Here is a 23,499-nt window from a genome sequence, read left to right on the forward strand (position 1 = left end):
AATCCCAGCATGCACTGTTAAGCGCCTGACTTTCTTCTGCACAAAGTTCTCAAGTTTGTTGCTGGCTGGGTGATCGGGAGGACGGCATCCATTTGCTGCTCTAAAGTAAGATTTCCTGAAGTATTTTAATGAAACTTTGGACTGAAAAATAGGAGGTTGAATTTTTAGATGTTGCTTTGTTCTGCACATTATCTTTTTCAGGATTAATTTTAGCAGTTATAAGGGTGGGTTTCTAACGAGATTGAAACTCTAATATATTAGTAAGCTTTTCAAATAGCCAAAGAAGAGAGAATTTTACAGTGTCTTATGTGAACATTTTTCTTCCTGGTTCATGAGGATAGAGTCCCTGAAAATTCTCTGTTTGTGTCTCAGTCAGAAATTAACATTTTTACCCCAGTATTTAGAGCAAGAAAGTCATCATGTGTGGTTTCCACATTGAATGTATTGAAAGTTGCCTCACTTTTCCATTTCAGGCCATGTTTGCACCCATTTTCCCAAATAAATCCATTTCAGTTTGATAGTGTGCAATTTTATCTAATAACAAGGCTTTGACTCCAAAACCTGGTCACAGAAAGACAGGGAGGGCAGCTAGGGAAAGGTTCTGAGAGTGAGTAGAACGGCCGCTCTGTGCTTCAAAATAGTTGTGTGGTAAGTGCTTCTCAGGGTGTCAAAGGGAAGCCTTCGGTTGTGCCTTCACAGTGCCATGTGCCCAAAGTCACTAATGACAATAGTGTAAACAGCTTTTAAATATGCCATGCTCAGGTTTGTAGGAGGGTAAAGACTATTGGAATCTCTTACTTTCTAAAGTATATAATGAATATATCTCTTCTTTTCATGTTTAAACTGAAAATGTATCACTTGTGTAAGAAGAAAACAACAACAGTGCAGACTCATTGCATCCGAGGTCAGGCACCCTAAAAGCTCAGCTTCTCCACCGCATTACTAATGTGGATTTAATCAGAGAACAGGCACGGATGTTATTCAGGGAAATGGTGATGTGAGAGAACATGAGGGGGGAACTAGGTGAGGCTGGAAGGGCCGGCACCAGCGGGGAGGGGGCCGAGATGCCAGGCTGGGTGGCAGCCTTGGCAGAGGGGTCACCAAGGCCAGTGTGAGGAGCCTTGTGTGTACTAGAAATGGGTCTGCCTTCGTGTTGGTACCACCGTCAGGCACTGAGCCATGGGAAGGTGGCTTCAGCGCTGACTCGGCACGGGTTTCAGAGCACGGGCGGCCTAGTCGTCAGCTACTGATACCTGGGTCCAGGAGGCTCAGGGTCCTGGCCTGACATGGGGTCTGCTGGGCACGCAAGGTCCAGAGGAGAACAGCCGAACCAGGCCTTCCCTTGAACCTGCACTCAGGCCGGGGTTTGAATTATAGCTGGGAAACCCTGGGCAAAGCCCATAATCACTTTGAAGTTAGGGCATTGGTGACCAGGCTGAGTCTCATCAACCACCTCCTCCCGCTGCCCAGGTCTGTTCTCCACAGGGATCTTTCTAAAGTACGCGTCTGACCCTGCCACACTCTTCTATACATCGTTCAGTGCCTATTGCCCACAGGAGGAGCTAGCACCTCTTAATGTAGAGGCTTGGAACGGAAGCACCCAGTGAGTACAGCAAAAAGTCGGGTAGGGCTGAAGAGAACAGAGATAAGTTCAAAAAGAAAGGACTAGATCATGTGAGCCCTCTCTACAAGACTAACTAGTTACGTGTATTTTATCAAGCAGGTAATTGAGCAGAATGATTGTTTATGTTAGTTGTGCATACACTATTTAAGTTGGTTCACTCAACACCCACCTAACTCACCACCAACCCCCGTTTTTTGCCTGGAATGCCTATATGATGCATTGGGACCTAGCAGCGCGGCCGTTCTATGACTTGGTGCGAGGTCAGAAGCGCACATTAAAGACAGCAGGGTGAGAGGAGGAACCTGGTTCCCTGAAGACAGTGTCATTTAATCACCATTTGACTCTCTACCACCCCCAGCCTCATCACTAGCCATTCCTCTCACCATAAAACCTATAATCCAAGCACTGGCCAAATATCTCAAGCGCATTCTCCTTCCCCTATGTCAGAATTTTTCAGTTCTCCCTGTTAAAAATTACTGATTGTGTCCATTAAAGTGTCACTGCTGCTGGCTTAAACTTTAAAAGAGGATCGGCAGCCTTGTGGGGTGGACAGTTCACATAGCAAAAGAGCCAGGAGGCCTGAGGTCAGCCGGCTCTGCTGTTGCCCAACTCCGTGACTTTGAGCGGGCCAGGCCACTTTCCTCTGTAAAATCAGCCTATTGGACATGACTAGATTTTCCAGCTCTTCTGTTCAGTGAGCCCCCGAGGCCAGTCATGACATCTTTCCGAGGGAAGAGGAGAAACTATAGACAATTGACAGCGCAAACCCTGACCAAAGTTTACAGGGGAGAATGCAAGAAGCGCCTGCATAGTAAGGGCACACACACGCACACAGCCACAGCCACGGTGGTGTCCAGGGCAGCAGGGGGGATGGTGGCAGCAGGGAGGGGAAGGCCCCCTCTCCTGCTGGACCAGCATCTAGGCCTTGTCCAAGCCCTAAAGAAATGAAAGGTAGGTTCTAGTCCAATGTCTACCTCAGTTATCACTTCTGTGGGTTGTACTAAATGTTTTTTATATACAAATCTGGGCATCTAGAGAAAACATTCAGATGATGGGGCCGTCTGTACAGAGGTGCTCTCTTTAGGCTCTTAAAGGTGTACATTGAACCATTCATTCTGGATGATACTGCTGGCACAGGACCATGCGCCGCCGTGTAAGCCATGAAATAAACCTGATTTTGGATTAAACCACAGGTGCCATTATGGGGCGACTTGATGGGAAAGTCATCATCCTCACAGCAGCCGCTCAGGGGATCGGCCGAGCAGCTGCCTTAGTAAGTTACCTTCTCTTGTTTACGCGCTGCCTGTCGAAGGGTTGAAGTATGTGGACAGATTCCATGGTTGGCTAATTCTACTCTACTTTTTTTTTTTTTTACTTTTGTGCTTCTGTTGTCTAAAGTTACAAAAATAAAAAATCGCCACTCCTGACCCCAGGCAGATGAAGGAATGAATACGTCACATGTTTGTTATGTGGCATTACAGATAACCTCTGATTCTGAGAAACTTACTTCTCGTCTCAGCTTGTTTGCACCATAATGAATTTACTGCAGGGGCCTTACAGGAGTGCATACCTTTCTGAAGTTACGTCAGTTCAGTTAAAGGACTTCAGAGCTAAAGTTGTGGAGTTACCTTCGCCTTCTCATTTAATCAACTTCTCGCACATTATACCCCGCATCTGAGCTAATATTGTGCCCTTTCAGCATAATGACAGGATATGGCTTGACATTTATGAAAACAGTAGTATACTTTCAGGAGGAAAAGTATTGGAATAACCCATTTACCTCGTATTATTTGGAACATAATAAGAAATGGAATATAATAAGAACCTGCTCAGAAATGGAAGATAGGCTATCAAATCACAGAATAGTATTTTGAGAGGTGTCAACAACAGAACCCTAGTTTGTTTTTTTTTAAACACATTTATTTTATATTACTTAAGGGGACAAATTCAGATGACAAGCACAGTATGTTTCGTGTTGTTCTAATTAATGATAAAAATAACAATGGGAAGGTGAGGTGAGACTAGTTAGTTTGAAATTCCACTTATTTTGTAGGAGGGGACAAAAAGCAATGAAAATAAGATAAAAGGGAAAAGGCTGAATGACTTTCTATTCATGAGAGCAGTTTAACCAAGTAGACAAAGCATTTATTTGTGTATTGTGTCTACCAGGCTTTTGCAAGAGAAGGTGCCAAAGTCATAGCCACAGATATCAATGAGTCCAAACTGCAGGAACTGGAAAAGTACCCGGGTAAGCAACTCAGCCACTTGAACTTGGGATTCGGAGACTACATGGTATTGTAAAGTGACCGTGCTCAGGTCCTGACAGAGAAGTCCTTAGCTGCTCAGCCCCACTGGCCTCCTTTTTAGAGCTGACTCTCTGGTAATCAAATTTACATTCTGTAAACCTACAGACAAAAATCTGCATATTTAAAGGTATAAACAAAATTTTAGATAATGTTTAAATTATCCAACATGGTAAAGGATTCAGTAAATAATAAGAAAATTTTATGTGACAGTTTAACAGCTGTTAACTTATTGTAACAACTTTTTGCTTCTGTGTTCTCCTTTTCTAATAGCATTGCGTCCAGTAGCAACCCAATGTGAGACACATATGTTATTTTAAATTTTCTAGTGGCTACATTTAAAAAGGAAAAGGAAACAGGTAAAAATTCATTTAAACATATACTTATTTAACTCAATATACTCAATCTAAAATTATTAATGGAATAGTTTACATTCTTTTTTTCCATACTAAATCTTCGCCATCCGCATGTAGTTCACATTTGCAGCACATTTCAGTTCAGACTACCTGCCGTGCTCAAGAGCCACATCTGGCTCGTGGTTACTACAGGGGAGACAGCTCTGCCCTAAAATCACATGTCATAACTCGAAACCCAGAGAGATTACTCAAAGTATTTATGTGCTTGTCACCCCGTACTGCACCTCTGAACCCCTCTCCAACATCAAATAACTTCAATCAGAGTTACCCTGAAAGAAATCAGAACAGAAAACTCATTCAAAAAGTAGCTGTTCCTCAGAACAAAAAAGTTTACATGATCGAACACAAATAAGTCCACTGAATTAGACTATGTTATTATCATTCCTACAGCTCACAGTAGAGCTATTATGCTGGAAAAGCACAAAGGGGAAAGGAGCCTTCCTGATACTCAACTCCAGTCTTCCCTTTCTTTGTTTTTTTGTATGTTTTTGCCCTTATAACCAAAAGAGAATAATAGACCACATATGTTTTAAAAAACACAAAAATATTGAGTGCTGTCCTCATTAGAGAATGCTGGATTTTTCTAGTCACTGGTGTAGTGTGCCTCTCCCAGCCCCCGGGCCCGATCTTTCAAGGCCTTAGGCGTTTCATCGCTTCTTCTGGCCTCATTTCTTCCTGCGTTTTGGGCCAGAAATACATGATGAGACCTTTGTATCAACAGAGTCATGTCAATAAATAATAGGATTGACATAAAAGTAAAGCTCACAAATAGAAACCATCTCTTTCCCACCACCCTGCCCTTGCCCACACAGACAGAATTCAGAATTTCTGGACTAGAGACTCAACCACTGGGGGAAAGAATGAGCTGAAATAGTCCACGCTCAGTTGCTACTGCTTGCTTACTGAGAAGCATCTAGTCTAGATCATTCTTTCTTCACTGTAAAGTCTTTACTCAGAAGAGACATTTATTAATGAATTCAGAGAATGGAGAGAACGGAAGAGAAACAGGTATGTTACTGGAAGGTCCAGTGGGGAGGATTTTAAGATTTTTACTAATGAGATTCTTGAGACTACTAATGATCAGCAATCCTATGAGGCCAACAGGTCAACCCCCACAGTCTCCACACCCTGAAACAGCTAAATCTCCAAGGCTAGATGTTTTTTCTGGGTATAGGGAAATAGTGCCTTTTGTTTTAATTTTCAGGTATTCAAACTCGGGCCCTCGATGTCACAAAGAAGAAACAAATTGATCAGTTTGCCAAAGAAGTCGAGAGACTTGATGTTCTCTTTAATGTTGCTGGGTAATTCAGAACTTTTTTATTTCACTCTCCTTACATAAAGTTTTCTGACTTTTATTAAAAGAATTTTTGTAGTATGGCCAAATTATTCATCATGAACTATAATATAGTCCTTGGGAAACACGGCTTGATTTGGGACAGAATTTTTACTGCAAGTAAGACAGCGGTAGAAGTGATGTGTGTTTGGGGCCTGAAGGCGGTTCAGGTCTGCCCAAGACAGCTGGTCCTAATCGAAAGGTATTGATCTTCTTAAGGCTGGTGACAGGCTCACACCAACGGACTTGTCACTGATGTTCCACTAGGACTTATAAAATAAAGTGAAAAACTGTCTTCCAGAATGTCTTTAAAACTAAGTATATTTATTATAAGCCAAGTATTTAGTTTCTTGAAATGCAAAGGTTCCCAATTTTTCGATAAAACGTTCTAACAAGTCCTTCAAGCTCGATGTTTCTCATTGGGACAATGAATCCCAGCAAGAAGAAGTTTCGTATTGTACCTTTATATGCAGCACAAAAGGGATGGTTCCGTTAAACCTCTTAGGATGGTAGCAAATGTGAGTGATGAGACTGGAATTGGAGCAGCTACACATAGATGCAGTGACTGCTAATATTGTCCCCTCTCAGGCGTGACAGCAGCGAAGAGTACAGTTGAGGCTTGCATAAGAGCTAAGCCCACTTTTCTTATGTAGTGTTGTATTTGTACTGCTGGGTTGATAGAAAAATCCTAGAGCCTTCTAATGTATATTTGTGTTTCTTCCCAGCCATGTTTCAGATCCAGAGGGCAGGAGGAGACCTCAATCTAGCCAGTTTATCATGTGATAATGTATGGGAATTAAAGCAACATTTTGTGATGATCTATTTTGTAAACAACCTGCTCATCCCTCATATAAGTATATGCAGAGCCTTGCAAAATGAGCTAGAAAAATTCATTTTTGAGCATTTATTAAATTTTCAGCTAAGTAAAGGGTATAGAAACAGAGACTGTGGTTCTTTCTGTCATTCGATTGAATTGAAAGTATAGTAACAACCAACAATAGTGTATCATTAATTACATAATTTTAGTGCAGGGGACAGTGAAATCACTTAGGACTTCAGTTTTTAGAAAGCTTCCTGAAGGAAGTAGGGAGTTTATATAAAGGTATTTGTGTTGTTTTGCTCTGTTTACTCCATATTTTAGAAGGGTACAGTAGCAATGTTATTTTGCTACCCCGAGGTGGTGTTTTTCCCTGCAATCTTCATTTCCGTCGAGAATGTTAAGCCTGTGCCACCTGGGGGCGCTGATGTCCCTGAAATAAGAGAACAGGTGTGCTGTTCTCATTTAAGTTTGTTTTCAGTGTTTCCTGTGCAGTTGGTATAGAGCTTATGTTTGGTGACCCCAAACTCTCACCTTCCTCTTTTAAAAGAAGGATACTGTTTTTAAATAAATTTATTTAGCTTAGGTTATTGGGATACTTACAAATGTACTAAGTGATACTTAATGTCTGAATTGTTAAAAATCTTGGTGAGGGATGAGACAATGGTCTAAGTCAATAAATGATAATAAAAATGATAAGGAAATTGAATAGACATATTTTTAAGTGATCATTTTCCCCATTGTTTACTCATTGCTCCAGCTTTGTCCACCATGGAACCATCCTGGACTGCGAGGAGAAGGACTGGGACTTCTCAATGAATCTCAATGTCCGCAGCATGTACCTGATGATCAAGGCGTTTCTTCCCAAAGTAAGACAGCCACCACCACTAGGATGAGCCCCATGGGATACTTAGGTGTCCTTAGTGGGACACCTAGAAATGATCCCCACGTGTGCCGAAGAGTGATAACAGCTGACATAATGACTAACCTGTACTGAACATTTATATCAAGGCATTTAATATAAATTAACTCACTGATCCTTGCAGTTCATCCATTCAAGGAATGTTAAGCTCCTTCTACATGCCAGGCTCCATTCTAGGTGCAGCAGAGAACAAGGCAAAGTCCCCCTGTAAGGGAGGCCCCTTTTATTGAGGGATGTGGCAGAATAATATGTATTCAAGTAATCATATATCGTGGGTGGTTATTAGTACTATGAAGAAGAAGAAGCTAGGATATCAGCTGCTCCACCTGGGTGTCTGGGGAGCAGACTCCTGGAAGAGGGGCAGCACAGAGGCCAGGGCCAGCGCCCCCTCACGGGGCAGGCACCGCCCTACCACATCCACGCTGCGCAAGATCAGATAGGAGGCTGTGTAACTTGCCGAGGTCATATAACCAGCACGTGGTTAGGGCCAAGATTTGAACCCTGGAATTTGTGCCCCTTCTTGAATTTCAGTGTCTAGGCACACACCCTCAAGGGCGATGTACCCTGTTGCTTTTCTGTACCCTGAGATTTCTCCCAACACTCCTGTTTTGGGCTAAGCTTGCAGGGGTACTGGAGAGAGAAGACACAGTGTGTGCTATAGAGACAGCATTTCTCCTTAGTCTGCTACCCTTGAATTCTCCAGCCTTCACAACGCATCAATATTTTTCATTTTATTTTACCATCATTACGTACCTTTTGATAGAAAGCACCACAGGTGCTCTGGGGAAAGGAGGCATTGACTTTGATTGAGCTTATAAGCCAATAGTAGGGGCAGCAGAGGCTCAGACAGTGGAAAGGACTGACTGAGTACAGAGCCTGCTCAATTCAGGATTGTAAGCTGAACCCTAGTGAAACACAGGAGAGCCATTCTCTCCCTCCCAGCCGGATTGGATAATGAGCACACTGCAGGCTGCCCAGCCCAGGGTAAAGAGAGCTTGGTGCTTTGCAAGGTGAGGCTGGTGCTTTGCACTGAACGTTCAACCTGGTGTCAAGAAGGATCCAGATGAATGATAAAAACAAAATTAGAAAAACTAACTTAGTAACAAAGGAATTTTTTTTAATTTACTTGTTAAGTGCCTAGACAGGATCTTTGGTTGAATCCATGAAATGTTGAACTAGCAAATTTTTAAAAAATATGTAAATTGCCTGTTTTGCTCATTTGGAGTTCATGAGAATCCATGTTATTCGGAACTTGATTGTATTTTTTGAAGCCTGATCCTTAACGTTGGATATGGGAGAGAAGCCGAGGCGATAGTAAGAGGGGAAGCCTAGGAGGCGATGGTAAGGTAGGAAAGTCACTGTTGGACCTGCATGGGACTCGTGTGTAAGACCAGCCCACTGTCTGGAAAGCTTGACAAATATCAGTGAAGGAAGCAGGTGAGGGTACAGTGAAGCTGAAATATAAATATGTATGTAAGTGTTAACTTAAAATATCAAACAGTAACTTGTAAACTAATGAGTTTGTCTATGATTTAAAGAATCTTAACAATAATCCATATGGGCCAATAACAGTCATTTGTTTAAGAAAAATGAATCCCACGAGATATTAATGACTGGCATGGGGAATCAGGAGTCAGTGCCACTTGTTCAATCTGACCCTGTCCTCAGAAGACCTTAGGTATGGCCTGACCTCTGCCCCTAATTTGCCATGTAATCAACAGCACTTGTGCCCTCTTATCATGTATATCTTTTTTTTTTTTTTTATGAGTGTGATAGACTACACAGTCCCTTCCAGACCTAACTGTCTGGGATCTGCTGTGTCCACTAACCATGGGGCACATATACCAGGCTGGAACTTTCCAGAGGAAACCAGGATTGGAGCCTAGGCAGATCTGAAATACCAGATGGTCAAAACATAGGAACTCTTGTAGGAAATGTTTGTTCAAGGATAGACAGACAGAAAACCATTCCAAAACCAGAAGATCAGTCAAAAGGAAGAGAACACGTTGAAAATACTTTAAGTAAAGATCAATGCACAATCCAAGGTCCGCTATGGAATGGAAGAAGAAATCTATTATGGCAATAATTCGGGTAGGTCTTGGATATGTGGGATTTTTAACCCTTTGCTGTATCTTAGAAGGCTCCCAGCACATAGAGATGCTTAGAAAACATTTGTTGAATGAATATACAAATCTAGGCTGTCAATCCAGTTGGAGGTCAGGCGTGGAATCACTGAAGACCCAGAAGCCAACGTCTGCCTAGTTTAGGAGCTGAGCTCTAGTCAATGGGAACAGAAGGGCTGGGTCAGAGTAGGATAAAGCTAGAAGGAATCTTTAGAGAGCTTTCTAGCCCCCGGCCTGAGTTTCTGGGACATCCATTCTATGTATTATAGTATTAGTATGTACCAGACATTTCATTTTACAGTTGTCCTTGCCGGAGAGGGCTACCGCATGGGGAGCCAGGGAGACCGTCCATACAATGATCGCAGGTACTGAGCTGGCTGAGAAGGCAGAGTGGAAGGAGGCAAGGACCATGGGCTCCAGAATCAGCAGAGAGACCTGGGTTGGATGGATAGGACAGGTGACAGGGGGCAGCACCACCATCTAAAGTTTTGTTCAACTGATTGCATTTCAAAAGATTAGAGAGTAAGAGTAAGCTTACTTAATAGCCCATCTTTATATATTAAATAGCGCTGAATGTATTCTATATGTATTAAAAATGGGTTATATAAGACAATGACAGTTCAATAAAACAATAATAAAATAAATAAAAATGGGTTATGCTATTTGCTAAATTTGATAATAATTTTAAGGCTTGGTTTTCAACACCATTGTGCTATATTAACTGTTCAGGGGGGTTTTGTTTGTTTGTTTGTTTGTTTTTTGATTTTACAAGGACCCCATTTCATGGTTATATTCTTAATTATATAGACAACAAGTTGGGATAAGTATTTTCTCCCCTGCAATTTTTCTTGACTTCGTTGGGTCACTTCAGCCTCTCCATGTGTCCTGTTAGTCCACCTAGCTCAATGCCTTAGGGTTGCTTTAGAATCTGTTTTTAGGTTCAATTAGTAGCTATGTATCCAAGTAGGAAGTAAGAAGAATACCTTAAGGAAACAATCTCGTGACCTCACCCATGGATCCATCCAATCATCCACCTTCCCCAGACCCTCACCTCTTTGTCTGAAAGCTTTTGTTTTGTTGAGACTTCTTTTAGAAGCTTTTCGCCTGATTTTCATTATATAGAACATAGTTTTTTCTTCTGTTCTTTCATTGGGTCTTTCATTTCTCCTAATTTGAACTCTTCAGATTGAACCATCTCCCCTGGTTCTTTCTGGTCATTTTCCCGGCCTCTGATTTCAGTGATTAGTGCCCATGAGACAAGAATCCTCCCCACCTCTTGCTTCTCCCCCAAAACATTCAGGGGTACCCCTGCCATTACACATACATGTATTATCTTGAAAACATACATTCTGACCCTGTCCTCAGAAGACCTTAGGTACGGCCTGACCTCTGCCCCTAATTTGCCGTGTAATCAACAGCACTTATCAGGAAAACCTTTTTCTTTTTTTTTTTCTTTTTTTTTTTTTAATGAGAGCGATAGACTACACAGTCCCTTCCAGACCTAATTGTCTGGGATCTGCTGTGTCCACTAACCATGGGGCACATATACCAGGCTGGAACTTTCCAGAGGAAACCAGGATTGGAGCCTAGGCAGATCTGAAATATCAGATGGTCAAAACATAGGAACTCTTGTAGGAAATGTTTGTTCAAGGATAGACAGACAGAAAACCATTCCAAAACTGGAAGATCAGTCAAATTAATAACGTATAAAGTTCATTTGAAAACTTTTTAACTCATAGCAGTTATTTTATTACATATTCCCTTTGGTGAAGGCCAGGATTCAGCAATCCGCACTTTATTTTGAGTCATCAAAATGCATTGAATGTTGGGAAATGCCCTGCCTGGTTTCAGGATCTATAACCCTGACAACAGGCTGGAGGGCCTCAAGGCTGGAAATAATCAGGAGGCCTTGGAGAAACAGGCTCCTGAGGAGACATGGCCTGTCCGCCCCTGACAGGGGCATAGACCCTGCCTGTCTGCTTTGCTCTGTGATGGTCCCTGTCAATGACGGGTAAGACCCCTCGGGGGGAGGGCCAACCTAAGCCAGACATCGACCGATATAGGCAGCAGGCAAGAAATTGGAGGACACGGAGAAGGGGCAAAAAGGCCCCCACACCTCTCAGCTTGGTTTGGACACAGCTGGAGTCCTCACTGCAGCCAAAAAGCAGTCTTCTTATCTCTTGGTGGCTCCCTCCCCCAGCCTGGCTCAGGCTTGAAACAGTGCAAGAGTCAGCTGTAAATCAGGTCTGGTGGTTGCCAGGGAAATCAGGCCTAAAAGTAAATTCTTTAAAGTGTGCTTTGTTCTTCCCTCAAGTCTCTGGCCAGCTCATGCTATGAAGGACCTTCACATTATTTACACCCCTTACCCTTTATCATTAAGGTGCCTGCCCTTATCTTCATTCTCTTTTGTTTATATTAGTCTCCTCTCAGACCCATGTAAATCAGTGTATTCCTGTCACTTGTTTTCTTAAAAGCATATATATTCTGTGAAATTTAACATACTAATGTAATGAGATAATGTATGCATTCCTGTTACCTAGCCCCACCGATAAGATTTTCAATAAAAGCCTTGGAACAAAGGGTGACGGGGCTTCCCCACTAGAGAGATGTGTCACGGCCTTCTCTGGTAAGAGACAGTGCCCCATCTGCTCTCCCGGCAAACAGGAAGGTGTTTGCGACAATTTGTCCCCCTCATCCGTGGCAACCCCAGGACGGGCTCTGTGGGATTCAGAGCCCTGCTCCCACCTCAGCTGGCCCCGGCCGGCTTCCCTCAGGTTCAAGGAGCACCGTGCTCTCTGTGGTGCTTCCCCGCAGTGGTGCGCCCCGTCTAGCCACTGCGCAGTGCAACAATTGACCACCTACTGTGTACCTTGTGTAGAAGAACAAACCAGCCACAGACGCTTCTTTCATAAGATTACACTTTAGTGGAAGGATTCCGAAGGGGGTGTCCTTAGTAAACGCTGCTCTCATTGGGGGAGGCTGCACGGAACCATTTACCAAGTCCTGCCCTTGCCACCTCAACTACCTCCTCCTCTGTTATCCACAGACATTTCTGCTTCTGCTTTTATCACCTCCTTCCTAAATGACTACCTTGGCTTCCAGGAGTCTCCTCTGCAGGACACCAGAGTCATCTTTCAACCCCAAATCTGGACATACCCCTCTTCCCTTGTGTTAAACCCTTTCTTCTCACCACTGCATTGCCTTCGGGCCAAGCCCTGATAGCCGCCTTCAGCCCGGTTGGCCTCGGCAGCTTCATTCCTCCCACACGCTGTGCTCCAGCCAGACCCGTCCCTGCCTCCCAGTTCCTCCAAAGAGCCCTTTAGGTTTCTCTCTCCTTCAAACACCCTTCTCTTTTTACTTTTCTGACTAACACTCTAGTTTTCAAAAATCAACCCATGTATTTCCTCCTCGAGAGCCTGTGCGGGGCGTCCCACATCCTGGATTGGTGGTCCCTTCCCACCACTACCCTCTTTTCTGTGAAGGTCTCTGCTGTCGCTGAATGCTGGTTAAATCAGCCACTCCAGTCAGACTGGCAGCTGTCTCCAGGCAGGGACTGTGTCATTTACCTTTGAATAAAGGTGAGAGTTTTCTAACATCAGGAACATACAGTAAGGATTACCGTTCATTTGCTTTCCATTTAGCTCACAGTTCATTCTCGGTCTTGCTGATGCTCTTATGCCAGAGGAAGGTGGTAAGCTCCCCGTGAACCGTTCCTGCCAGAGACCGCAGCACGAGCCATCAGTTCCCAGCAATGATGGGGTGAGACCCGCCGTTAGGACTGCCTACCAGCACTTAGTGTCAATGGCTAACAAGATGGTTCTGCAAACCCTAAGTAAATGGAGATCTTTAAAAGAGGTGGTATTTTTAGCCTGCAGACTGGTATTCTTTAAAAATTTGTTTTCTTTTGGCAGATGCTTGCTCAGAAATCTGGCAACATTATCAACATGTCCTCTGTGGCTTCCAGCATCAAAGGTAGGCCTGTGGCCCCGGGCCACCATGCACACCTCCGTACACCCGCCCGCGCTAAGGGAGCAAGCGCAGCACAAATCACAAACCCAACACCGGCCTCCAAAACCACTTCTTAAAAATTGGTATTAAGTTCCTTAACTACTAGTCCTTTTGCCTTAGATGTGAACCTGTCATAAAATTAAATAAAAGGGTTTTTTTGCTTTGCCCTCCTTTTATTTCTTCTAATGAAAATGGGAGTGAAAATCAAGAAAGGGAAGAAGGAAATCAAGAGGGAGAAGGAAACGTTTACCCATTCAGTTAATCAGAAAAGGTTGTATTGAGCACCCACTAAGTGCCCCTGCTCCCAAAGAATTCACAGTCCTAAGGGGGTGTCAGGCAAACCCACGTCTTCCACAGTGTGATAGCCTTATAACAGCTTTGTGCAAAGTGCTCTCACAACACTGGGGAGGTAGCTGCCTGTGGCTATGAGGAATGCTTCACAGAGACACTAGACCTGGGCCCCATTCAGGGGGAAAATCCTGAATGGTTACTGGGACACTTGTTTGTTTCCCTTTCTAAAGGAGACTGTGTTGTTTAGTTCCTTCCATTGTTGAACCCTCCCTTCCTCCCCAGGAGTGGTGAACAGATGTGTGTACAGCACAACCAAGGCGGCCGTTATTGGCCTCACCAAGGCCGTGGCTGCAGACTTCATCCAGCAGGGTATCAGGTGCAACTGTGTGTGCCCAGGTGAGTTCCGCTCTGCAGGGCTGTGACCTTGTCCTTGCCGACCCCCCGTTGCCACTGAGAAAGGTATCTGCATCAGCTTGTTTACTCCATGTTTTATTGCACCCTGTCATCAGGAAAATTTCCAAAGAAAAGGGCACAGGCTTAGTAAGATAATTAGGAAAGAGAGGCTAAGTCGTTAGGAATAAGCCACAGATGCAAAGGCTTTAATGTTACGTAGGTACGTGGGGCACTGCCAAACCACGTGGTTAAGAGACAGCACTGGCCAAGGCTTGGTGTCTTGGAAGCCAAGCAGGGATGACCTGGGGCCGGGGGAGGGAAAGCTGACCATACTGTCAGGGCAGTGGGAAGAAAGTAAGAGGAGCCTCCCAGACAACAGGGAGCTGCTCAGTCACATAAATCACCTGGGGTGGCCGGTAAATTAAAAGGTGGAGTTAACACCTTCCTTCAAGCTATAAAAGGGGGTCAGCAAACAACACCTTCAGGCCAAATCTGGCCACCACCTGCTTTGTAAATACAGTTGTACGAGAGCACATCCACACCCAGTCTGCTCTGTGTTGGCCTGGACCGCCCTCGTGCTCCAGGCAGAGTTGAGTAGTTGTAACGCACCAAATGCTTCTCAAAGCTAAAACAGTTTCCCATCTGGCTTTTTACCAAAAAGTATGCTGACCTCTCATATAAAGGGAAGGAGATAAGCAAAACTCATTATTAGTAGAAAGGACATTCAATTTATTTTTAAAAAGCATTCAATAACTTCTTTCTTGGGAATAAATTCTCTTTCTCTTAATGACTGTGGGTATGTCTATGAAGTAGACATGCCCTTTTACCTGGCTCCACCCAGCCCAAATGAATACAAGGTGCCTAAGAACAATTACTAACTTCTCTGAAAAGAAATTAAATGTTGCTTGCATATCCAGGATCAAAGTGTCCCTCAGTAGTTCACAACTGGTATTGAGGAGCTGGGGAGGGGTATAATTTCACAATTACCTGTGTTACCTTTCAAAACCTGAAGGGCATGCCAGAATTTAGGGGAGGAGTCGACGGGGAAAACCGTGTGTACAGTACAGCCGTGCCTCGGAGGCACTGCGGGTTTAGTTCCAGACCGCTGCCGTAAGCAACTCAGTCCTTTTGCTGGAGGAGGGTCTTGCAGTCAATTTGTAAAAGACTCAACAGGCGTGAAACACAATCAAGCGAAGCGCAATAAAATGAGGTTTGCCTGTGATTTGGCAAGCCCCACCCGAGATGCCGATGTTGCCCATCAGGGTCCTCTCTTGGGGTGAACACCACCAGCTTTCTGGTTAAAGAGGGAAAACTACCCAAAACCCTGCAAGCTACAGGATTTCCCTGGTTGAAGTATTCTGGTTAATATTTCTTGGACTAGCAAGGTAAACATAGGTCACACTAAGAAAAAAAGTGATACAGGGGAGAGTTTCACTGAGTTTTACATACTGGTGGTACTCAGAGTCCAGTTATTTTTGGTGCTATTTTCCAAATGGAATAAATGGCAAAATGATTTGGAAAATGTGGTTGTTTTAGCAGCTGGACCTTTCAGGCGCTTGGAAAATATGTTATCTATCTCTCTGGAACAAGGAACCAGCATGACTCACTGAGCCAGTCACGAAGAAAACTTGACTAGGCACGCGGATGGCAGTGGGGTTGTACAGTCACAACGCGTCAACAGCAGACTTGTGTAGACTGCGGCGTGGTGTGTCGGTCTGCCATGGACACAGCAAATAAAGTTATATAGGTTCCAGGTGTACAGTTCTATAACACATCACCCGTCTATTGCATTATGTGTTCCCCACCCCAAGTCAAGTCTCCTTCCCTCACCATTTGTCCCTCCTTTATCCTCTTCTACCTCCCCCACACTCCTTGCTCTCTGGTAATCACTATGCTGTTGTCTGTATCTATGAGTTGTTTTTTGTTTGTTTGTTTTTGCTTAATCCTTTAAGTGAAAGATTCAGGTTCCTTGAGCACAGGGTGAAACGATGTACTTTAAGGAGGCTATTGATGAGGGAAGTGAGGAAATACTATTGAAAACTGATACAAGGTAATCCTTGTTACGTGGTTTCAGAAAGTTTATTAACCCTATTCCCTGCAGTAACATGGACGATAGAAAACACTCCCAGTGAACTGAGTGATCTGGCTAAGGCAATTTCCACCCAGTGTACTTGAAAGTGCTACCCACTTCTAGTAAAATGTGAGGAGAAACAGAAGCTTAATAAGGGGCTGTTAAACCAAAACCAGCCAGAATGTGCTGATTTTGAAGAATTCCCAGCCTCTCCAGAGAAATGGCAAATGAGGATAAAATTAAGAAGCGGTTTCCAAGGAAACATAAAATCTGTGGCATTCTCGGGAGCATGGTCTAAAGAAGCAGCTTAGGATATGACTGTAAAATCATTTATTATGATCTCAGAAAGATCACGTGATCCCTGGAGTACTGTCCGTCAGGAAATAAAGAACAGCCCTCTAACGAGAACTGACAGACTATATAAGTGAACAAAAAAATCTGGGAAACTTCCTCTGTAGGAACTTGAACTAGGTGGAATTTAAAACTTTGTAGTGTCACTCATTTTTTTAAGTGAAAGAATTTCAAATACATTTTTGATGAGAAACATGAGACAGTGATAAAACTAGGAATTTGAAACCAATGAAAACAGGCAAGATGAGGAGGAAAATTTTGAACCACCTAAATTACGGAGGACTGTGACAGTCATGGAGTTGTCCCCTGGGATCTCCAGAGTGAACTTGACAGCAAGAATGGTTCTGAGAGCATCCAGGCAGCCTGGATCCCTGTCCTGGTAAAGGACTTCGACAATTGTATCTACATCTCGGGGTGACTGTGAGGATTAATTGAGGCAGTACATGTAAAAGTGCTTAAAATCCACAAGGTATCATGCTAACGTAATGTGACTAAAATACAGGATCCAGCACAAATAACGCCCTCTTTTTACTACAAAATCAGAAGCATTTAATTCTGTAACATAACAATGTCTCATTCAAGCACACCATATGACAGTTTAGGTAAAATGTTCACATTAAAACTATAAATTATTACACCCACTTTTGCCGGACCCTGTATATACTTGTACACATAGGGAATGCTGGGCTATTTACCCTGAGTCTTTGCCTAGTATCACAAAGAAATATAGTCTGTGTTTTAAAAAGTCATAGAAATGTTATTAAAGAGGTTATAAGCCTATTAAATAAAAGGGCAGGCAGGGAGAGGAAGTCATGGAGAAGTCATGGAAGTCATGGATTTCACTGATTGTCATATCATATGGAAAGAAAGTTTAATTGTCAATTTCTTTTTTCAGTTAAAGTAAGTAACAAAGCTGAATCTCCCCCTTTGATTTAGGAACAGTTGATACCCCATCTCTACAAGAAAGAATACAAGCCAGACCAAATCCTGAAGAGGTAGGTATATCTACTCTTTTAAATGTGTCTGTATCTTCTGGTAAGAAAAACCCTCTTCCTTAGCAGAGAGCAGACAAATTCATACAGTCAGAGAGCAGAACGGCGGTTGCCAGGGGCTGAGTGTGTGGGAATGGGGAGTTGTTGTTTAATGGATTTTGCAAGATGAAAAGAGATCTGGAGATTGGTTTGACAACAGTGTGAATGTACTTAACACTACTGAACTGCACACTTAAAAATGGTTAAGATGAATGCTAGCCAAATGGCTCAGGTGTTTGGAGCATCCTCCTGTGCACCAAAAGCTTGTGTGTTCCATCCCCAGTCAACGTACATACCTACGTTGCGGGTTCAATCCCCAGTGAGGACGCATGGGGGGGGGGTAATTGATCGATCTCTCTCTCTCTCTCTCTCTCTCTTTCTCTCCCTCTCTCCCCCTCTCTCTTTCTCCCTTCTTTCTCTAAAATCAGTGAACATGTCCTCAGGTGAGGATATTTTTTTAATGTTTAAAAATGGTTGAGATGGTACAGGCACAGAAACATGGAGCAGACTGAAAGTGACCAGAGGAGATTGGGAAAGAGGACAATGGTGGAAAGAAGGGGAAGGGACTAGACAAAGAACATGTATGAATGGCCCATGGACATGGACAACAGAGTGGGAACTGACTGTGAGAGCCAGGGGTGGGGGTGGGATGGGTGGGGGGGGGGTAAAGGGGGAAAAATTGAGACAACTGTAATAGAATAAACATGATTTATAAATTTTAAAAAAAGAAAAAAATAGTAAAAATGGTTGAGATGGTAAATTTTACATTAGGTATATTTTACTACAACTTTTAAAAAGCCCCCTTCTTTAGTATTAACTTTCTGATCTGTCACAGTGTCTGTAGGTCACAGTATAACAAAATAATTTGAGTAGCTAGGCAGTCACCAAAGCCCTGCTTGGTCTGCTTAGTTCACAGTTAATGATAGTAATGATATTCTCACATATTATGCATCATGCATGATTATGGCTTCAAGCCGGTGGTACCTCTGTAGACTCATCTTGCTTTTTACCCCCCGATGGAATTGCAGCTGAGTTCGTACTTCAGCTCAGGTCACTGATGTCTGGTATGGTTTCTGGTCACAGGCACTGAGTGATTTTCTGAAGAGACAGAAGACTGGAAGATTTGCAACTGCTGAAGAAATAGCCCTGCTGTGTGTGTATTTGGCTTCCAATGAAGTAAGCACTGCTCCTCCCAAGGAGTTCATTATTTTAAGGATATTCGGCCACTATTTGCTCATCAAAAAAGGTTGCCTTAGAGAGTTATGGCATATATATAGATATATGCTAAAATGCTGCAGTTACTACAAAGGGATCCGTTCTGATTTAATATGCTCAGAGAAGGCCACTTTGATCTGAGCTGCCAGCTTTTACTCCTTCAGCTTTACATGTCACTAAATCTTGTAGCAAATGAAAGAGCTGAGTGAAACAAAATTTCTCAATTTTATAAGAAACAATTGCTTTCAGAAAATTGCAGTTTGGGAAACCCTGGTACAGGGCACATCAAACAAATGAGCCTACAAAATTATGAGTTCCAGACGAAATGAGGAGAGAGCTCACTAGATTTAATCGTGTCTAGGAAACACAAAACTGGCATTTGGTGTTTTTAATTTTTTTTTTTTTTTTTTACTGGTTCCTTGTTTAGAACTCCCACTTGGTTGTCATCATGTAAGGACATTCCTAATTCTGTCTTTCCACTTTGCATCTATTTAGGAACCAGTTTTTTCTTCAACAGCAATTGTGTATGTTCAAATAGTATACTAGTGCAAAAGCAGAAACTATGTTTCTAAGGTATAGAGCACAAGAACATCCCTCTTTGTTTTATGTCTTTGAATGTTACACAATCAGGGAACTACAATGTATGCAAAGAGACAATGAAAGGGAAGGAAGGAAGTGGGAGTGAAGAGGTGTGTTAATAATCAGTTATCTCCTCTTTACAGGAAACTGGTGCACACCAGGTGGTTGGTGAATGTGACAAATACAGGATTTGAAATGTTTTAGTAACAAAGCAGTTACTACTACTCAGAACTATTAACAAGAGTTGTTAATAGCTGGGGAACTTGTTAGACAAATTATTAATGAAGCAAATACATTGGCATTTGTGATTTCTCTGAATGTATATCTTCAGAAGAGCTTATTTGATTTTAGGATACAGCTGATTGGCTAAATTGCCCTTGTTTATCCAGAGCTTAGGTTATCAAATACTTGGAAATGTTGAGCTTGAAATATGCAACAAAAGGACCTTTGGGCTTTTAAAAGGGCCCAGAGGAGTCCATAAGTATAACCAACAGCTTGCTTTGTAAAAATACTTGGGAGAGTTGGGGTCATTTTTTGGTAAAGTGATTAGTAAAGCCCTAGTTTATCTACATTATATGATCAGTTTTCATAGAATAAACTTTTAAAATTTCTGTGCTATTATGATGTCTTTCCTTCCTCACTCTTCCATTGTCTCAGGCTTCAGTTAAATTTAAAACTAAGAACACAAATTTGAATCTTTATTATCCATGTTTAAGTTAAGAGAGATTTTTAAACCTCTACGACAAGGAATCATTTTAGCTTTAATTCCTTGGAAAATGAAAAAAATTTCTGTGTAAAAAATAGTTGTTTGTTTTAACTCCTTTAGTTTTGCACAGATTTGTATCTAAAACAAGTATAAATTTTTTTTCATAGTTTAACAGATTATAATAATTTTCATACAAAGTATTTAAAAAAATTTTTATCCTCACCCTAGGACTTTTTTCCGTTGCTTTTAAAGAGAGAGGAAGGGAGAAAGAGAGAGAGAAACATCAATTGGTCGCCTTCTCATGCACGCCACCAACAGGGGATGGAACCCGCAACTTGGGCATGTGCCCTGACTAGGAACCAAACCTGTGACTTTTTGGTCTACAGGCCAATGCTCTAACCAACTGAGCCCCACTGGCCAGGGCCATACAGATTTTTAAAATACATTTAGTGTGCGTCAGTTCCTGGAATTGCTTGTGTATATTGATCAACTCTGTCTATAATATCTTTTTTAAAAAATTTTGTTTGGTAATGGACATGACCACTTTATGACCAACACACTTGATTATATTCAGAAAGTTTATTAGTGGCATAAAATTCAGCTAGTTTACAATAGTTCTGCGTTTCAAAATGAAAATGTGCCATTTAAGCCTACATGCTATCCTAATTTAGGGAATGACCATATGTCACCTCACTTCTTAATTTTCTAATTCTGAGACCAAACACCTAAAAGACCTTGCTTGGAATGTGACATGTGCTAAAATATTAGCCAGAGGCCAGACTAAAAGAACACTTGGCAGTTTTAAATCATCCAAAATTTAATTCAGAGTTACATAAATTCTCTTGAAGTGTCATAGAAGAAGTGAAGAAACAGAACCTGTGTTAAACCTGGTTAATTGTTCCGTCTTCTTGTGTTTACCACTGCAGTCCGCCTACATGACAGGGAATCCTGTCATCATCGATGGAGGCTGGAGCTTGTGATCGCAGGATCTCCTTGCTGGGAAGGCGGGCCCTTCCCGTCCTCAGTGAACCTGGTTATGAAGAAAACGCGCCATCCTGTCCTTCTTATTAATGGCATAGGAATGAAAACAAGCCCTGTCGTTGTTCACAACTCCGGTTCTTTAAATATCTTAATCTCTTTCTAATCTCTTCTACAATCATTGTAGGTGACATAAAAGGTGATGAACTCACTGCAAATGGATAGTTTTAAAAATAAACCTCAATTTGTAAGCATACAAAATAAAATGTCAGTATGAAGAAAAAAGGAAGTTTTTTTTTGAAAAGGTATTATTACTTTCTATTTTACCCCTATTTCTGAATATTCAAATATTTTTATATAGTACTGCATTGGTTTGTATATGGGTACTAATTTTAAAATCTTACACCGTTATAAATGAATACCAGAGGTAGGAAGTAGTTTGGCTTCAATAACTTACATTAAAAGGAGTTTAGTCAGAACTATATTGCTGATCTGTTACATAAAAGACAAATAACCAGCAGGTATTTATATTTACTGGATGCTGTCACTTATAGTTAAGTACTATTTTCTTAGTATTTAACTTCTTTAACTAAAAAAATCTTTATTAAAATAAACAATGATATTTGACATGGGCCTAAATAAATAGAGTTAAATAACTTGGCAGAATGTCAGTTTGGGGAATATTTCTTTAATTAGGTATAGCTTTTCTTCACCAAATTCCAGTTTAACAGACAAGAGGACATGGAATTTAGAAATAAAATAGTCTCTGGGTAGATAAATATAAGTGAACCACATAACAGGAATAAATAAAGAAAATAAAAATTTTAAGAAAACTTTAAGTAAATTTATGGATGATAATTCTGTAAGAGATTATTAGAAAGTTTCCTTGTTCTTTCTGTTACAGTGTTTTATTTTTATTTTACTTGTTACTTCAAAAGACCAAATGGTATGATACACATATATAGTAGCTACTCAATAAATGAGTGGTTATAGTTAGCCTTTTCTCTTTCATAATAGCAAAGAAAGTATTGAAATGTACAATGAACAGTTAACATTTTATGTATGAGGAAGAGTATTTTGCAATTGATAAAAGTGAGTTAAAATTGACAGAGAAGGATACTTTGACTAGCATTCCCAAAGAGTCCATTGATTATAAGATTTGAGTTGGATTCTGGAGCTGGTAGCCCGGTTTAGATAGCTTGGTTTGTGACCTAGACCAAGTCACTCAACTTATCTTGGATTTTAGTTTTCCAGTTTGTGAAAGTAGGAAATTGAGCCAAATGACCTGCATTTCTTTTGAGTGTAACATAACCAAAATGCTGTAACTTCTTATCAAGTGAGGTAGAGAACACTAAAGTGTATGTTATGAAGTACTTTACACTGTGAGCAAGGACAGATGTATATGTACAGCTGTGAACAAATGAATTCTAAATAAAAACATGATTCTACAAAATGCATTCTAACTTTAACAAATGTTCCCTCATAGTTGGTTCTCTCAGAGCTCACTATAAACTATAAAACATTATAAACAATAAAAGCAAAGTAAAATCTAGCCCAGCAGTTCAAAAGTTCTCCAAAGTGGCATGCTAATCAAATCAGGTGATGTATCAATGAAGATCATATGACTGAAAGAAATGGAAAAATATGTTTCATTCCTGCAGTAAGAGGAAGCTGGATGTCACTAGAAACTTGAGCCAGCCTTCGAAGAGGAAGGGTTCGGTTTAGGAAAATAATCATTTTAGATGCTCTGGAACAGCTTATTGGATAGAAAGTAGGTTCATCCACTCTTTCCACAAACGACGACCTGAGAGACAAGAGCGAGCGGTTTCTGTCTGGTGGAGGCATTTGTTTGACATTGTTCTTGCCTGAAAAGAAGTGATTAAAATTGGCACTTGCTTAATGGAGTGAAAAAGAGGTAAGAAAATTTTTACTTCAAATGGAAATGAAAATTACCCCAAAAGGGACGTGGGGTATATGTACACACTTAGTTGGAGGGGTAAAATACAGAGGAAAGGAAGACAGGGAAATGGAAGGTAGTTGTAACGGGAAAAGAATCAAACTTCTGATGGAAAAGTTAAAACCTGAAACAATAGGAAGGGCACGTGTGAAAGAGGTGGTAAAGGGGGAAGAACAAGTCTTTTATCCTGCTTAATTGGTCAACGGAAGAATCTTGGTCTTCCCATCGCACAGAAGATCCTTTCACAAAATACACCTAAAAGGTGGCGTTCCCAGGCAGAACACAGAGGTTGGTGTAGGAAACCATAAACCAACCATGCAGTCCAGCCTTCGCTCCTGGCTCCCGAAGAGCCAGCGCAGCGCGTCCTCGCCCAGGGTCCAG

At 41.8% G+C, this 23,499-nt stretch overlaps 1 protein-coding gene across 1 annotated transcript; it reads left to right on the forward strand.

Moving 5' to 3' along the window:
- Positions 1 to 21,446, forward strand: BDH2 (3-hydroxybutyrate dehydrogenase 2). The gene is made up of 10 exons (XM_054591831.1): positions 1 to 105; positions 2,818 to 2,897; positions 3,794 to 3,872; positions 5,548 to 5,644; positions 7,254 to 7,362; positions 13,450 to 13,510; positions 14,120 to 14,233; positions 17,589 to 17,647; positions 18,767 to 18,859; positions 21,110 to 21,446. Exons 2-10 carry the CDS (start codon positions 2,826 to 2,828, stop codon positions 21,161 to 21,163), a joined length of 738 nt encoding a protein of 245 aa, XP_054447806.1. The 5' UTR covers positions 1 to 105; positions 2,818 to 2,825; the 3' UTR covers positions 21,164 to 21,446.
- The last annotated feature ends 2,053 nt before the right edge of the window (positions 21,447 to 23,499 follow it).

The sequence above is a fragment of the Pteronotus mesoamericanus genome, unplaced genomic scaffold (genome assembly GCF_021234165.1).
Source record: "Pteronotus mesoamericanus isolate MK-2021 breed Mesoamerican mustached bat unplaced genomic scaffold, CSHL_Meso_final scaffold_232, whole genome shotgun sequence".
Lineage (NCBI taxonomy): Eukaryota > Metazoa > Chordata > Mammalia > Chiroptera > Mormoopidae > Pteronotus > Pteronotus mesoamericanus.

Excerpts from the sequence above, each read along its gene's own strand:
- BDH2 (XM_054591831.1), top strand. The coding sequence starts at position 2,826 with ATGGGGCGACTTGATGGGAAAGTCATCATCCTCACAGCAGCCGCTCAG. Across the intron at positions 5,645-7,253 it reads GTTCTCTTTAATGTTGCTGG|CTTTGTCCACCATGGAACCA; the intron begins GTAATTCAGAAC and ends TCATTGCTCCAG. Across the intron at positions 7,363-13,449 it reads TCAAGGCGTTTCTTCCCAAA|ATGCTTGCTCAGAAATCTGG; the intron begins GTAAGACAGCCA and ends TTCTTTTGGCAG.